At 33.6% G+C, this 18,948-nt stretch overlaps 1 protein-coding gene across 1 annotated transcript; it reads left to right on the top strand.

Moving 5' to 3' along the window:
* Positions 1–14,001: 14,001 nt before the first annotated feature.
* LOC135150209 (uncharacterized) lies at positions 14,002–15,201 on the top strand. Its single transcript, XM_064086355.1, has 2 exons — positions 14,002–14,156; positions 14,252–15,201. The coding sequence occupies exons 1-2, from the start codon at positions 14,022–14,024 to the stop codon at positions 15,047–15,049; spliced, it is 933 nt and encodes a 310-aa protein (XP_063942425.1). The 5' UTR covers positions 14,002–14,021; the 3' UTR covers positions 15,050–15,201.
* Positions 15,202–18,948: the final 3,747 nt, after the last annotated feature.

Raw genomic sequence — 18,948 nt, 5'->3', positions numbered from 1 at the left:
ATAGTGTTAATGTAGTAAGACAAGTTGAATCTGAGCCGTTTGATTAAAAACATATGTTTACGTCATCATGATCAACGTGGCTGATTTGTTGAGATGCACATGAGTTTGAGATACTGTCATGTATTCGAGTAAGTCGCTGTTGGGCTGTAAGAAATGCGTCCAAAACTCCGTGGTATAAATTAGGGGAGAGCACGGTGCGGATCGGTGCGGTTTTAGGGTAAAACCGCAACCGGAACCGCAAGTGTTCGGTTTTTAAAATTGAAAACCGCAACCGCAACCGAACCGTCGGATCGGTTTCGGTTTCAAAAAACCTCGGTTCGGTTTCAAACGGTTCGGTTTCGGTTTTAGAACCGCAATAAATAAAAATAAGAAACATACTTTCAAATTAAATTAGTAGATAACTTATGTTGGTTCGATATATACTTCAAATTTAATAACGAACCACATTATTATATTATCGGATTTAAACAAGATCATATTACAAATGAAACTTATATATTATGTGGGGATCATGATGGAAGTAGATTAGCGACTCAATTGTAGTGATACTAAAAGAAAGTGCTCGGTGGAAGAACTAGTTCGGAGAAAACAATTTTAACGAAACAACCTCAGCACATTTCAATCCCACTTCCTAGTAACCTCCCCCGTCTCCATTTTACTTTGTTCATCACATTTATATGTTATATATAAATATTTATATAAATTATGTGTAATATACATATATATAAATATAAATAATATTTATTTTAATAATCGGTTCGGTTCGGGTTTTTGCGGTTCGGTTTTGGCCTAAAACCGGAACCGCAACCGTCATAATCGGTTCGGTTTTTAAATTTTCGGTTTCGGATCGGTTCGGTTTTAGGCGGTTCGGTTTTTATCGGTTTTCACCGGTTTCGGTTACGGTTTCGGTTTCAATTCGGTTTTTTGCTCACCCCTAGTATAAATTATACGAACTCATGTACGTGAGTAAAAATTAGGGATGGGCATCGGGTCACTTCGGGTCGGGGATCGTTATAACCGGCCCCGATCCCCGAATTCTAACCCAATCCTCATCCCCGGCCCGATCCCCATCGGGGATTATTTTTCGATCCTCATCCCCGACCCGATCGGGATTCGGGGATACCCGCGGGGATTCGGGGATTTTTAATTTAAACCAAAATTTCCAATTAAATACTTAAATTCATAATTATGATTAGTTTTTAATATGTCTTACCTCATTATTTTAATTTATCTTCAATGATTTAATTATGACCTTTTTAATTTTAAGACTTATTTTAATAAAAATAAATATTAACATTTATTTCAATAAATTTAATCATATTAAATATATAATTATAATATATATAATATATAAACAAGTGATGACTAAAGTTGCACCTGAAAAGGTATATAAACATATTAATAAATAATTAAATATATATATATATAATATAATATAATATAATATAATTGTTGTGAGAGGAATTGATACAACACCCCCAGAACCGTATAGCACAATTATAGGGATATCTATTACAACTACGAAAATCACGGCTAGCTCTTAGGGGCTACCGTTAACATAAACTAACGAAACAAATGAGAAACAAGTGTGTTTAAGGGCTGAGCTTGCAAAGAACCAAACAACGAGGCCGGAATTATGGAATTCCGTCCTGCAATTGCCCGGAAATATCTGTCACAAAGGTTACACGTGCCTCTCTTTAGAGTGTAGAACTCGTGAATATGATTCTCCTCCCTTTGCAAGGTGCCTACATACCCTATATTTATAGGGATCAAGCCCATGTAGTTCTCGATTTAGGACTCTGAAGAGATAAGCTCTTATCCCCTCGAGTTTAAGATAAAACAGCCTTCTTTCAGTAGTTATCCAGCGGTATCCCACTCCAAGTAGGTTACTTGAAGCCTTCATCTTGCATAATTATCCGAATATTCTTGAATTATCTTCCCCCGATCATAATTATCTTCATAATGTATGTATTTATCCCTTAATTCGTAGATAAATAATAGCTAACACACTCCCGATATGTCTCCAATTCGCCCTCCTAGAAACAAGGAAGAAGAGTCCTGTTTGGAGTCTGCCTGCCATTCTGCCCAGGCGGCGGAAGCCCTGCCAGCGGCATCCCCTAACTACAGCCCCGTAACTGCAAGCCAGGATGCACTTAGCGGTAACCCCTAGCAGTGGTAACCCCTAAAGCGCCTTCAGGTGCAACCCCATTCTGATGGCAGCCTTCACTATATTTCCAGTGTGAGTCCATACACCTTCTTGTACACCTTCAATGATCCACCCAGCCATGGTGAAGCCCATTATTCTTAACCAAATGATTCCAATAAGCCCAAGTGAAGCCCAAATAATATGATGGGCTGTAAAATAGGCCCAGGGAGATTTTATGGCACAACAATAATATAATAATCGGGTCGGGGATCGGGCCGACAATCGGGGGAAATCGGGTCGGGGATCGGGGATCGGGCCGGGGGAATGTGAAAAACCGTACTCGACCCGATCCCCGATATTTTTTTAAAGTCGTCCCCGTTCCCCGGCCCGTACCCGAAAAAATCCCCGAATCCCCACACCATTCGGTGCGGGGATCGGGTCGGGATCGAGCGGGTCGGGATTAATGCCCATCTCTAGTAAAAATGGAATTGGCTATTTAGCCCACCTTATGCATCAAATAAAGTTTTCTCCAAATATTTAAAGTATTTTCTTGATTTGAAGAAAAAACTTGTGATTAAAAAATTTGAGTTTTTGATAATTTATAAATTAAAAAAATAAATAATTAAATATAATAAACTTTATTAATAAATAAATTTGTTACATGTTAAAATTTTAAAAACTTTATAATAAAACAAATCACTAAAAAACCCAAAATTTTTGCCAAACAGCCCTATAAATTATATAATTGTCTATTGAAATTCTAATTAGTTAAGTATATGTTTTTTTGTAGATAAAATGGAATTTATAAAGTTTACATAATAATAAAAAGACTATTGGTTATAAGTTTATGAACTAGTAAATTCAAAGAGAGAAAGCAATATAATTATATTGACAATCACAGTTAGTGATACAAAATTAGACTGTTAAATATATATGACTTTATTCCTCTCTATCGTCGCATGGCACAACTCATGGGCACGATTGATTTTGGTTATTGGAAGGAAAATCAAAATCCTAAAACAAAGCCGATGCGATGCAAAGTTTTAGAAAAGAAAATATTTCTATTTGCATGTTAAATTTGTATGCCTGTCCTAATTAAGAGATGGAGTTGGACCGTCTTTGTCATACTGAATAATGATAGTTGAATGTATGAACTAAACTTAAATGGTAATATACCTGCAGATTTCTCCGTCCTGCCTAAACCTTTAGAATGGCAGCTGATTTCGTATACGAATATAAAGTATTAAGCGTTACATTGTTGGATAAGAGCAAAGGTTACCATGACGATGGTGTTTCTGTTTATCACTCGACTACGACAACACTAAACAATTGTCTTCTTTTCTTGTAAGCTAACGACCTCCATAAATGCCACTCTTTCTGGTTTATACATTGGGGTACAGGCGGAGTATAAATATAAGTATAGGGGTTTTGTAAAAATTTAACAAATGAATAGGCTTATTGCAACTTTAACAAATTTTATTTATAATATTTAATAATATTATAATATTAAATTTAAGTGAAAATTAGAAGAGAAAAGAACTTTCTAGATACTTCACAAAATGATTTAAAATTCTTAAAAATAAGGAAAGAAACAGGGATTTATAGATTTAACTAATAATTTCAAATACCTATTTTCCAAATTTCTTGAACTTCAACTTCGAAACTCGTTTAGGTAATATCTCTCGCAGATGCTCCTAGATAAATAAATGATATTACCTTTGTTTTAGATTATTAATTATTTTTTAAAAATTTATAATAAATTGTTTATTTTTATTGAAAAATATAAATTGTTTTCTTATAAAAGTAAGAATATTGTTTGTTGACCAAAATAATAAAGATTCGATTTAGAGGATGTGGGAAGTTTTTCTCGCATTCAGGTCACAGCTTGCTTTTGTCATTTTGTGAGTGTGATTTTCGTGATGGCCATGAATTAAATGAGTAGATTAGAAAATAAAAAAATAACTAAAAACAAAAGTATTTAACAAAGCTATATATAATTTGTTAATATTGTTTTATATTATCTGCATTTCAAAATATTAGTTTGTTAATTAATTTCACATATGCTAAAAAATTTAAAACACGATGTTTTGTTTTCAATTTTACTCATTTCAATATATTAATTATATAAAAAGGTCAGCTATATATTCTTGTGTTATTAATTACAAAACTGATTTGATATTTTTAATTGTATATACTGTTATCCTCGATTTTTTAAATGAGCATGGTGTTGTGTGGATCAATTTTAGTCGATGTTGAAATAATAAAAATACATGTAGACGTTGTATTAATTATGAAAACAATAGATAATATTATTTTTTTTATAAAATAACATTAATATTTTGAGATGGAGAGAATAATACTTTTAAGAGCTTATTGCACTTTGTAACCCCACACTTTGGCTGATTAGCAAATCAGACTCCACAATTTGAAACGTGACAGGTTGTAACCCTAAGTTTCATTTAGCTTTCGGTTTGTAACCATGACCCACACATGCGTTAAAAACAGCCGTTAACTTTAACCGTGTGTATATTAGTTTCTAACAGCTACTTTACTCCACGTGACCCCTCAAAATTTATGTATCATATTTGGAAATTATTTCTGAACACACACAACGATGTAAAACAATTTAAGATAATTTTTAAAATACGTATTTAGATTTAGAATCTGAAAATTTATTTATTTTTACATAAACGATGTAACTTATTTTAAAATTTTAAAATAAATACATATTTTAAAAATTATTTGTAATTTAATATATATTGTTGTGTGTGTTCAGAAATAATTTTAAAATATAATACATAAATTTTGAGAGGTCACAGGGGGTAAAATAGCTGTTAGAAACTAATATACACACTATTACTTCTCAATCAGTTAAAATTAACGGTTGTTTTTAACGGATGCGTGTGCCAGGGTTACAAACCGAAAGCTAGATGAAACTTAGGGTTACAAACTGTCACGTTTCAAAGTGTGGGGTCTGATTTGCTAATTAGCCAAAGTGTAAGGTTACAAAGTACAATAAACTCTACTTTTAATTATGATATATGTTTCAGTCAAATTATACTAATTTGATTATATTTTTTTAGAAAAAACACTGCACGAAGACAATTATGAGATTACTGAAGCGTTGAGTTTAGATTTATCATAAAAAATAGGCGGGCTGAGAGTAGTAGTACTGCTTTTTAACTTACATGGAATTTAAGATAATATTCAACGATATACATTATCGCAATTCCCATCACACCCGTGATCCATGTTATTAATTTCTCTATTGGTCGGCCAAGAAAAGAATCTTTTATAAATCCAAATTAAATCCTCCAGACAATAGTTTGTTCCCTTGGTTAAAGATATATTCGAAAATAAATTTGATTATGTTTGGTTGAAGAGAATGGAATAGAAGAGTAAGAGTAAAATTATTTAAAATTAATAGAAATAGGATGAAAATTGTGAAAAAAATTAAATGAGTGCAAATTATTATGATATGGTCCGAAAAGAAATTAGGAGTAGATAAAAATGAGCATTCCATCTTCAAATTGAATATGTGATCTCTAGCCCATTCCAGTACATGATGCAGAAAGAAATGAAATTTATTAACAATTAAGTAAACTTCAGAGTTGTGGCTCCCGTTAAATGTCACTAACGGGAGCCATACTTTTAAAAAACGGGCCAAAATTTGGCCACTTTTCTGAGAATTTGAAACTCATTTTTATTCTTCTGTCCGTTGCTTCGTTAGTGACATTTAATGAAAGTCACACTTTTAAAAAGTGAAATCAAAATTTGGCCACCTTTCTGTGAATTTAAAACTCTAGTCAACTTTTTGAAAATCGATCTAAATTTTGACCACAATTTTGAAGTTTACTCTTAACAATTATTTATAGCAATTTCATTTCTTTTCTTCCAAAATTATTCACCTAAAACCAAACACAACACTATTTTATTAGCATTTTCTTTCTGGATTAACAGAAAATTTCATATCCATATCGAGGATATGTGTGTTTCATCGTTGTATTCGTAAGTCTTTGATATTAATATTTAATATGCTCCTAATTATTAAATGTTTGATTTTTGAAACTTACTCGGTATCATTTTCGAACACTACAAAAAACAGAGTACTAGAGTGCGACTAGGAGTCATCTGAAGGAGACATTGTTGGTTCTGATTCAACAAGATAAGGTTCGAAATCTTCATTTTTCAAGCTTCTTTTGTGAAATGACACTGAGCTGACATCACCATTGTTTGTGGTTGAATACTGACCACCGTTCTCATTACTAAGCTTGATTAAGGGCATCCTCATTATAACCCTTTTGATTTAGCATTAGTGATTAGTGGCGATTAATCTCCCTTTTAATTGGTCCCATTGTCATGCAAGCTTGTAGTAGCATCTACTGTTATTCTGTTCTCTGATGTAATAATGAAGACCAACTCAGATTTGTACCCCATTTAGATTCTCTTTTTTTCCCTTTTTTTGTTAAGAATACTCCATTTGGAGTACAGGAGGATTTACACAATTAGACGCGGATCATTTAACATTCCAACAAATCAAAATCTGACTTATTAGTAGTTATTACCGGACATATCCTAGGCTGAATAAATTAGAAGAACAAGTGCTTGTTTGGGGGGACGTAAATATTAATTTTCAAAACTAAATTGTAATTCCTTCGTATATAATTCTCATACAATTTTTTTTAATAAAATATAACATGGGAAGTGCAATTAAGGGGTGAGTAAAAAAGCACTTAAATTATTTATAAAATAATATTTTTATTTATAATAATATTAAAAAAATAAATAATAACACACTATTTTTAAAGTACAGTCAATCATTTTATTATCAGAACACAACACTTTATAAATTTAACAAATTTTATATGATGAGCATTTCATATTTTTTAGCTAACCATTTTAATAAACTCCATTAGAAATGTTTTAAAATTATTATTATTATTATTATAACAATATATAAAAATATTTAAATCAATAATGATCTTTGCTTAACAATTATGCTATTTATTATAATTTTAATCAGTCCCGCTATTAATAACAGCGATTAATAACAGTGAGTAGATTTTAACAATAATAAGTGTATATATATATATATTTATATTAAAACACAAATTTAGTTAATCAATTTATTCATAAACAACTAGCAAATTAACAAATTGTGCTTGTTAACATGCTAATCAATTTTTTTTTTATGTAACATATTAGCGATCTTGATCCGGATACAAATTAACTTTTTAAAGTCAAATTCAAACTTGTCCCGAATTGAACTACAAATATATCAGCAGATTTAAGCCTAATCGTACTCTTTTCTAACAACTTAAATAGGGGTACGAAATAACCCGTATATTGATAGAAGTACAAAATTGTTCTCTGTATTAAAAGCTTGGGACACTTGCCAGACACATAATTAAATATAATTCTATTGATTTTTAGAACATACCGCAGTCTGGGAGGACAACTTACAAAGGTCCCCTTTATAATGTGTGGAAGTCTCCGGATATAAACAACACTAAAGTGAAGATAATTGCACCATTGGGCCTATCCTTTTGGGCCAAAAGCAGTCCGAAAATGACAGGCAATTCGAATATGTGGTTCTCTTAGGCCTGAAGAAATGCAAAGTGGCCTGTGCTGGCCATCTTTTGTTTAACACTAATCACCTCATGTACTTGATAAGTTGATAATAACTCTCCACCCCTCAGAATTAAGCGTTTCTGATTCATAAAGACGGATTATTCAATTATGTTCATATGTATTAGTCCATAAATATTATCGAAATAACGTAAATGATAACGAGAAGTCGAGAATATTCGAAGTACTAATCGACAACACAGATGCTAAACTTATTGGTTGGAAAGCTGTCAATTATTTGCGAAGAAGCACTCGGAAATGAACTAAATTGACAGGAAGCAATAATTTGTGCCTTTAAAACACTATCTTCATTTTCTGTTAACTTTATGAAAATATTAAGATTGTATTTAAATATTTCGTTAGCAAAGAATAAAGATTAAACAGCCGGATGTTAATTAGTTAAACAATCAAGTCTAAACAAAGGATAGGAACAAAACTGCTTTCCATCAATAATTAAAAGAATAACTAAGGTATCTCCGAAGTCCGCCCTACAAAACCTTCTTTTAAAAATATGCGTAATATATCTAAAAATATTTGTATTAATGTTCCACGATCATTTATTATGATATTTTATCTCTTATTAATTGTACCTTGAAATATTAATAGCATACTAATTTTAATAAATATAACTTATTATTATAGTCAGTTTATCGAAATAAAATATCTTACAAATCAAGCAAATTTTACATAAGTCTGAATTCTGATTTTCCCCGCAAATCCATATTTCTAATTATGAGACAATCTATAATGGGTTTTGGTCCTTAACACATACATATGTCAGGATTCTGTTTTTAAATTGTTGAATGAATATGAAGCGGTGAGGATTATAATAAAATTTTAATACATACAGCGGTTTTAACGGGTGTACGGGATTATTTTATCTTGTACAACAGTTAAAAAGCGCTCTACAAAACCTGTACAAAGCTAAGATCATTAATCAGACATTGTATAATTACTTCACTGTCCCGTGACCCTCCATCCCCGGTAATGCTCTTATAATCATCAGCATTATATTTTTGTCTCTCAACTGGAATGTGAATCTCTATTCCACAGAGCTTATTATACTCTACGTCCGAGGTTTGGTTATGATTAGACATGCATGCATATACACAGCCGCACTCGCACACATGACATGGCCCTTCTGATTCCAATTATGATTACTTGAGCATGTTGAACACGATTATTAAGTTGCTCTTTCTACGTAATCCTTGAACATGTTTGCCTCGTAGCAAAAAAACAGAAATCGAACTTTCAATTTTTCTTGATTAAGCGGTAATTTTTAAAGTCAGAAAAACAGGCAGATATTGTATAATTGTAATTTGAATTAACGTCTCCATATGATTACATAGGCCTACTAAAGCTGGAGTATGCACAGACAATCTATGCTCAGTGACTGTATCAAATCTCAAATTTGGGCCCCTCCAGGATTTTTGCTGCAGCCCAAAGGGATGATCTTCGATTCAAAATTTGGGCCCCTCAGGATTCATGATGAAGCCCAGAAAAGATGATATTAGTCTATTACTGATTTTACGGTAGCTAAAGGCCACTATCAGTATCAATTTGTTTGATACTGTACTCAATTTAACATCGATTTTGCAACAGAATTAACAAAATGCTATGACTACTATGAGTCTATGACCATAACTATGTCACTGATTTTAACTTTGAATACGGAAATTTGGGCACTGCATACATAAAGAAAGAATGCCTCTTCTATTCTTCACATTAGCACAAGTATGTATTTTTTTCCTCCAATCCCTCATGAGACAATTTGTCGGGTATTTTCGTTGTGACTAGATACGGACAGCAAATAGAATCCGGAAAATCTGTCGGATTTGATCAAAAAAACCCTGAAATATATCTCACCCGAAAGAGTCTTATTCGGACCCAATCTTTCTCACATGTCTGAATTAGCCATTTAATTTTAAGAAAAGTCCGATCCGAATTCAGAAAGATCGGATTTAGCTTGATATGGATAAATCATTTCACTACACCAAATATTACCATGAACATAAGCAAAAGTGGTACGACGACACATCTCGTTTTTCATGATCACTTTCTTCCTTCAAAATACAATTCGAACACGCGCCGCACACTTGAAACGATGACAATTCATCGTCAAAAGTCAAACCGGAAGGGGGTTCCTTAGACCACGACCAGGGAAGGATGAAAGCGAGTGATTATGCTCATTCCTCGTCGGACTCTTAACAATGTTGCATGTTATGTTCTGTTTGTGGACTAGAAGGAGCCGTGCTGATTAATCAAATGCTAATGATGGTATCGTGTAGTCTTTGTATTTCTGGTGTCCGAGCTCATCATTAAATACATCTTTTAGTGTTCTCGCTCGTAAAAGATCTTAAGCTGAATCAAAATCATTTTACTATCTTCACAAATTGTTTTCCTTTATTAGTATATGACTACATCCTTTCGATGTCACTGTGTTATCTTCGGGCTAAAGAAGGGCTGTACGCTGTACTGATGTATTCGTATCCTTATAGCCCATGATAGATTCACTTGCTCTGCATAACAATTACACTAAAACATAATAAATATTTTTACTACTTATTTTATTTACAACATCTCAAATTTTACAACTCATATTAATTACTATTTTTTTTCATAAATTGATTAATATTTTTCTCATAAATCTCTATTTGATTTCCTTCAATAATATGTTATAATTAAATTTTATAATATTATTTTAAAAAATGTGTATACTTGTAAAATCTCAAATTATATTATATTATGTTATAAAATTATTAAAGAGTATAAGATACATAATAACTAAAATTGAAAAAAAGAAAAAGTTACAACAATTTATACATTGTTTTTCTTTTTGAAAGTAATTTATACTTTGTTGAATTGTACTCTTCAACATTGATGATACAAATGATAATTTATACCCATTCAAGGATAAGGGTAACTTCAAACTTTCTTTCAATTTTTTAATGTCGATGATGTCCCTCAAAATATAAAATGATAGCAACTTCATTTTAAGAAGATACTTATGAGAAGAAAATATTTGTGAGAATAATCATATGCAAAATAAAAATAATATAACTATTTAGAGACACTTTTTATTAACTTTATCTTAAACTACACTTTTTTCGTTTTTAATACACCATGCTTAACTTATTATATATAATTCAAAGTGCTTTAATCACATTTTGAATTATTTTTTTTATTTTTCTGAATGATAATATACAATATTTATATTAAATAACTTTTTTAAAAATAATTAAGTGAAGTGTCTCATTAAAATATTTTCTAATTAATATTCTTTCCGTTCTAGAATAATAATTGTTTGGTTTTTTATTTTAGAAAAAACACTTTTTTTAAAAAAAATATGTAAAAGACATTTTTTTATAATTCAATCGCAAGAAATTAAAAATAACTAATACTTTAAACGAAGGAAATATATAGAAAACTAAAATGGTTTGGATAGTGTGTTCAAATTCTATAAGTTTGGTGGATTTTGGTAGGTGTGGTTGTTGAATTTGCAAGACTCCATCATTATAAAAAAGTAGGAGACAATCAAAATCATCTAACTTTATAAATTTTAGTGGGGCCACACATAGAAAAACCAAAACTAAAAACCTAAAGACTATTAGAGCATCTCTAAGAGCATCTCCGATAGGCTCTTCATTTGAACTTTTAAATTAAAAAAGAAAGAGCCATGTCAAATTTTGAGCTCCAACCAACTCTTAGAGGCTCTTTAAAACCTTAAGAGTCTCTTCTCTCTCCTCAACTATAGGAGCCACTACATAGCTCTTAACTAATATTTTATTATAAGTTTGTTCCACTTACTCTCTTTCTTTTCATTTTTTTTGTCTTTTTATGAGTTCAATATACTTTTAATAATATAAAAATAGATAAAGAGTGGATATAAAGAACATTGTTGGAGTAAATGTGCACTAAATTGCTAAGAGCTAATAATTTATATTATATTTAAGAGTGATTATAAGAGTCTATTGGAGATGCTCTAAGAAACTCTTCATTTAGGCTCGTAACTTGAGATTTGAGGAAGGAGAGGAAAAATGGTGCTCCAAGAGACTCTTAATAGCTCTTTAAATCATTAAGAGTCTCTTGTTCCTCTCTCCTCTCTCCTCAAAGTTAAGAGCCACCCATTGCTCTTAACTTATTTTTTCACAATAAAAAAATCTTTTCCTCCAATTCACCTCCATCTTTTCTCTTTCTTTTGTTATAGTGAAGCCCAATATATGAATAAAATATGAAATAGAGAAGAGATGTAGAGAGTATTATTTCACAAAATGAATTTTAATAATCGAATGAAACAACTTTTAGACGCATAAAGATGAATTAAATACCGAAACGATGCATAAGTAACACTGAAATGTTTAGTACACACGGGAGAGTTGATGGCTCCTTCAAATTACTGACCACCCGGAACAAAATCTTTACAAAACTAACCACCCAAATTTTCGTTTCACAAAACTAACCACCCTAATTCAACACACCTCGGGCGAACATAGCAGTAAACTTTTTTTTCAGCCGAGATCAACCTACGGGCGAACAGGACGAAGCCACGGTGTTGTGTTCGCCCCTGCGACGGGCGAACATGTCTGTGCAGGTTTGACGTGGCCGGCCCAGTCACGGGCGGCCACCTGTCCATTGAATCACACAAAACCTCCCCAGCCCCTCTTCTTCTTCTTCATTTTGCGACACCAGCCTCAATTTACACACACATTACACACACATTGCACACACATTGCAAGCTTGAATTTGGAGAAAAAAGTGAGATCCGGACAAAGAAAAGGGAAAAAGGGCGCTTGCTTTGCTACTTTCACCGAATCAATTAATCAATTTCACCCCATTTTCAAGGTTTTTTCACCATTCTCAATCTCATCAAATTGCATGCATGTATTTTTATAAATTTTATAATGATTGTTCTTAGCTTGATTAGTAATTTTGTATGATGATTTATAATGAATGTTGTTAGTTGGTATTTGTTAGTAGATTATGTTAATTTTAGAAATTACTAATCAAGCTAAGAACAATCATTATAAAATTTATAAAAATACATGCATGCAATTTGATGAGATTGAGAATGGTGAAAAAACCTTGAAAATGGGGTGAAATTGATTAATTGATTCGGTGAAAGTAGCAAAGCAAGCGCCCTTTTTCCCTTTTCTTTGTCCGGATCTCACTTTTTTCTCCAAATTCAAGCTTGCAATGTGTGTGCAATGTGTGTGTAATGTGTGTGTAAATTGAGGCTGGTGTCGCAAAATGAAGAAGAAGAAGAGGGGCTGGGGAGGTTTTGTGTGATTCAATGGACATTCTTTGTTGTTCGCCCCTGGGAGGGGCCTCCTGCAAAAAATTTTTCTGTGGTGTTCGCCCCTGGATGATTATGAATTAGGGTGGTTAGTTTTGTGAAGTGAAAAAAAAGGTGGTTAGTTTTGTAAAGTTTTTGTTCCGGGTGGTTAGTAATGTGAAGGAGCACATTACACACACATTGCACACACATTGCAAGCTTGAATTTGGAGAAAAAAGTGAGATCCGGACAAAGAAAAGGGAAAAAGGGCGCTTGCTTTGCTACTTTCACCGAATCAATTAATCAATTTCACCCCATTTTCAAGGTTTTTTCACCATTCTCAATCTCATCAAATTGCATGCATGTATTTTTATAAATTTTATAATGATTGTTCTTAGCTTGATTAGTAATTTTGTATGATGATTTATAATGAATGTTGTTAGTTGGTATTTGTTAGTAGATTATGTTAATTTTAGAAATTAGGTTAGTAGATTAAATTTAGAAATTAGGTTAGTAGATTAAATTTGGGTGTTTTACGTTAAAAAATAGAATAAAAATAAGCAATCTCACATTTTCGAATTTAATTTGAATTATTTCGAATTTTGGAATTAAAAAATGGAATTATTTCGAATTTTGGAATTAAAAAAATATTATACCGAAATAGGAATTATTATGAAATTTTGATTTAATTAAAATAATTTTCGAATTTAATAACAAATATTCCATAAAAAATTAAAAATTAGATCTCATATTTTGAATGAATTAAAAATTAGACTTGATTAGTAATTTGTTTGATAATTTATAATGGGTTTTGTTAGTTGGTATTTGGTAGTAGCTTATGTTAGTGATAATTTTAGTTTAGATTAGTAGTTGGTGATGATTGTTGTTGATTAGTAGTGGTAGTGATAATTTTAGTTTAGATTAGTAGTTGGTGATGATTATTGCATGGAGCGTGCCCTCGCATCTCCTCCACTTATGCATGGCGAGGGTTGCACTGCCTCATACCTGCCATGGTTCCACAGGGTCACACGTCGAATCATCATTAACCCCTTACACTGGCCACAGCAGGAGGGTGCCTTCCAGGGAACACAGCTCTCGACACAGGAACTGGTAAATATACATGCTTAAATATACATGCTTAAATATACATGTTCTCCGCTTCTTTTGTACACTGTTCTGACTTAAATATACATGTTTGTAAACAGGAGGAGCAGTTATCCGCTATGCAGCGTGCCATTGACCCTTATGCTCCTGATTTGGGTCTGGCAAACCATATTTTACAGGATATGGTTACTCGTGTACAGCGTCGACCTGCGGAACAGGCCCCTGCCAGACCTAGGGCACGGGCTCCTGGTGGGCGTAGGGGACGACCACCAGTCACACCGGTAGTGCCCGAAGAGGGCACTTACTACACCCATGTGGGTAGCTCACACCTTGCAGGCACCTCACATTCTGCAGGTCATGATGGAGCAGGTACTTTTGAGGCTGGTGGTTGGTCTCCATTCATTCAGCCTTCTACATCTGAGGGGGTTCCATGGCCCCAAAGGAGCAGATTAGGGGATGATGAGGCACAGGACGATGAGGGTCCGTCACAGGATCACTTGTCAGAGTCATATGTATATCGTCCTGACATGTCATTCTTAGAGGATCACACACCTCCCCCATTCACCCAGGACCCGTCCTTTGGGAGCAGTACATACAGATTCGGGAGTCCACCTGTCACGTTCACTCCGATGATGTCCACCAGCGGCCAGGGTTTTACCACACCTTTACCCGCTTTTGCTGCATTTGCGGGGGATAGTAGCCCCTGGGCGTACGCACCTGTGCGTCCACCGAGAGCAGCAGCACAGCCGTCGGAGGTTGAGGATGAGTCTGACGATGAGGAGTCTGACGATGAGGAGCCATCCGAGCATGAGCAGAGACAGCAGCCACCTAGAGCTGCGAAGGGGAAGGGTCGTAGATGTTACACTGGAAGTCACTTCTTCGGGCATACGAAGAAGTAGGCTTTTTGGCTTCCCCTCGTATGTACTTTGTTTATGTGTATGCACTTTTATTATGCATTTGATAATGCATTATGTTTATCTTTATGTACTTTTATTCGGGTAGAACGGTTTATGTACTTTTATTATGTTTATGTTTTTTGTTCACTCATATTGTTCTATAATGTTAGCACTTTCCGTTTACATGATAACATAACAAATGACATAACATAATAAATGAGGCTCCTTCAAATTTCTAACCACCCTAAACAACTTCTTTACAAAACTAACCACCTTTTTTTAAAATACTAGCTTATAGCCCGTGCAAGGCACGAGAGCTTTTTAATTATTTAGAAATTTTTTAAATATATTTTAAACGGTGTGGAAAAATTTAATTTATAAATAATAAATTAAAATTTTCAATTAAATTAAATTTGAAAAAAAATTTGAATTTTTTTTTAAAATACTAGCAAAATAATCACGATAGAAAAAACAGATAATCGAGCGTATACAACAGGTAGTTGCGTGTTAAACATCCAAAACGGTGAGTCAGAAGATCCAAATGGGCAAGTCAAGTAGTATGATAATTGAGTTTGTGGTAATTAAAAAAGCGAGGAGTGTAAACGCAAGTGATACGAGGCAAGCCCTTGTATGTTCGCCCGACTGGAGGGCGAACATGAATTTTATTGTTTGTCATTGCTAACAAAGCCACACAAACATAGTACGCATCAACATACCACTTAAAATTCCACTAAAACATACGAGTGGGCACTTACAAACGTAACACGAGCAAACAACAATTGGAACAGTTATAAAGATAGATAGACAGATGTGCATAAGTTAAACAGCATTGGAAGCCAAACACATAACATGAATAACATCACACATCCTCAGCATCCCATCGAGATCCATCACCTTTCATGGTCTTCCTCATTCTTCTTACTCTTTCGGCATGCTTCGTCTCCATTTCTGCCACTTCCGCTGCCTGCGACCATTTGAGGTCACTTATTTCCTCAGCAAGTTTGTTGATGACCACAGTTGAACGGTTGTCTAGTCGATCATCTAGCCATAGTAAGTAACCACAACCAGTTGCGCCGTCAGGACATTGCAACATCCGTCTACCAACGTCGGGACCGTTGTCCCGACAAACCCTCTTAACAAGGGCTTTGTCACAGTAGCACTTATCGACAGCAGCGGAATCCATAAATGATATAATGTGTTTGAGCTGGTGATGAAAGTGAGATGATGAGGGAGAACTTATTTATAGGCGAAAATTACATAGAGGTCACTTTAAAATATTAAAATGTAAATAACTTAATAAATAAGACTGAGTTCGCAAAGTAGGAAAGGACATGGACAATGTATTATTGATTAACATAATAAGAAAAAACAACAGTACATGCACGTTGCCAGGACATCAACTTTTATCCCTTTTTTGAACAACCCTCCCCCATTTTTTTCCCCTTCACAGATTTAAGTTCTTCATCATGCCTCTCTCTAATCCTCTCCTTCGCAAAGTAATGATCCCATATCATGTCACTCATCTCCTTAGTCATCTCAGTAAGCACTGCACTAGCACGCGGCTCAAGTGGCTCATCGATCCAGAACATGTATCCGCACCCGTTTGGCCATAGTGGACACCGGGACATCATTCTTCCAGCATTAGGCCCTTTCCCTCGATAATGACTATGAACGGCAAGCCTTTCACAGTAGCACGTATCCCCTTGAACAACCTCACCTATTGGCTCCATGTAATTAAGATTTGTTTAAAAAGTGTGAACAAGTTTTCCACTATTTATAACCCCAATTTCCTAAGTAGGCTCCCTTCATACACATGTTCACTCAGCATTATTGCTGAAGAAAATAATGGAATCTCTGCCAATGTAGTGCCTCACATGGCTACAGCACCCCCCACTATGCCATTTACTTTACTTTTATCATGGTTACAGTAAGGGAATCTATGCAGTTTCACATGGCCGGAAGCATTTCACACACCTCCACCACTTTACTCACATGGGTGTACTGAACCTTTAACATGGCTACAGTGCAAAGGGCAGAACACAACAACCGCATCTCCGTAGCAAACTTCATCTTCTCCGCATCCCTTTCCATGGCAGTTGAAACAAGTCTTCTCGTTTTTGTACAACTCCATTCTTGCATCCCGTCGTCAAGCTTTCTAGATTGTTTCTGCTTGTCCATGAGATGTTTTTAGTATGAGCAGATGAGAAGTTCGAGTATGTGTATGGCCTTAGTTCTAACTATATATAAACAAATTTACTCAATTATCACTTCAACTGATGACTAATCAATAAAATAATATGAATTCAATATTTACAAAACAACCCATTATATGTTCGCCCTCTCTTCGGGCGAACATAACTAATTAGTTTCTTTCAAATTATGCGATCAAATTATGTTCCAAAACATGGTTTTTAGGCCCCGAAAACCGGGTCCGGAAAGTCATTCTTAGTAAAACTGGAAGATTTTGGTCATTTTCACGCATTACAAAAGTACAGTTGTTTACGTTGATTTTTGTTAACCAACAAAATTCGGGGTGAAAGCACTCCAAATTATGATTTTTCGACCCCAGAAAATGGTCATAAAAGTCATTTTTCGACTCAAATTAGCTTATTTTTTGGCGTTTTGACGCATTTACAAAACTCCCTTCCCTATATTTTTTGATGAAATTTTTTGCTTCCCATCAAAATAGGGTGTGAAGACTATGGTAGGAAAAAATTTCATGAAGAAATGGTATCCGAAAATATGTTTTTTTGACTCGTGAAAGTGGTATGAAAAATCAATATATTCGTGGAAAATGGTAGAATAAGGGCATTTTCAAGAATTTCAAAAAATGCCCTTATTCTATTAAAAAACGATCAAATTATGTTCCAAAACATGATTACAAAACTACACTTGTTTTTTCGACCCCAGAAAATGGTCATAAAAGTCATTTTTCGACTCAAATTAGCTTATTTTTTGGCGTTTTGACGCATTTACAAAACTCCCTTCCCTATATTTTTTGATGAAATTTTTTGCTTCCCATCAAAATAGGGTGTGAAGACTATGGTAGGAAAAAATTTCATCAAGAAATGGTATCCGAAAATATGTTTTTTTGACTCGTGAAAGTGGTATGAAAAATCAATATATTCGTGGAAAATGGTAGAATAAGGGCATTTTCAAGAATTTCAAAAAATGCCCTTATTCTATTAAAAAACGATCAAATTATGTTCCAAAACATGATTACAAAACTACACTTGTTTTTTCGACCCCAGAAAATGGTCATAAAAGTCATTTTTCGACTCAAATTAGCTTATTTTTTGGCGTTTTGACGCATTTACAAAACTCCCTTCCCTATATTTTTTGATGAAATTTTTTGCTTCCCATCAAAATAGGGTGTGAAGACTTTGGTAGGAAAAAATTTCATGAAGAAATGGTATCCGAAAATATGTTTTTTTGACTCGTGAAAGTGGTCTGAAAAATCAATATATTCGTGGAAAATGGTAGTTCTTTGCATTTTCAAGAATTTCAAAAAATGCCCTTATTGTATTAAAAAACAATCAAATTATGTTCCAAAACATGATTACAAAACTACACTTGTTTACGTTGATTTTTGTTAACCAACAAAATTGGGGGTGAAAGCACTCCAAATTATGATTTTTCGAACCCATAAACTGGTAATAAAAGTCATATTTGGTTGGAAAATTGGGAACTATAATATAATGCGATTTAAATGTTTAAAGCCGGGAAAATTCATTAAATCAACTAGAAATGTTACAAGACTTTTTCTTGCCTTACTAAGTCACTGAGGCAAAATAATACATAGTAACATCTAATATGTGTACAATGTATTATGCATTGTACATGGGGCACTTCTTGTTCCGCTTCGTATGACCTTCTTGCTTGCACCGACTACATTTGTGTCC

Source organism: Daucus carota, chromosome 2 (assembly GCF_001625215.2).
Source record: "Daucus carota subsp. sativus chromosome 2, DH1 v3.0, whole genome shotgun sequence".
In the NCBI taxonomy this organism is placed as follows: Eukaryota; Viridiplantae; Streptophyta; class Magnoliopsida; order Apiales; family Apiaceae; genus Daucus; species Daucus carota.
Note: the sequence above shows the minus strand (reverse complement) of the source record. Positions and strands in the feature narration are given on the sequence as shown.

Excerpts from the sequence above, each read along its gene's own strand:
- LOC135150209 (XM_064086355.1), top strand. The coding sequence starts at position 14,022 with ATGCATGGCGAGGGTTGCACTGCCTCATACCTGCCATGGTTCCACAGG. Across the intron at positions 14,157-14,251 it reads AGCTCTCGACACAGGAACTG|GAGGAGCAGTTATCCGCTAT; the intron begins GTAAATATACAT and ends GTTTGTAAACAG.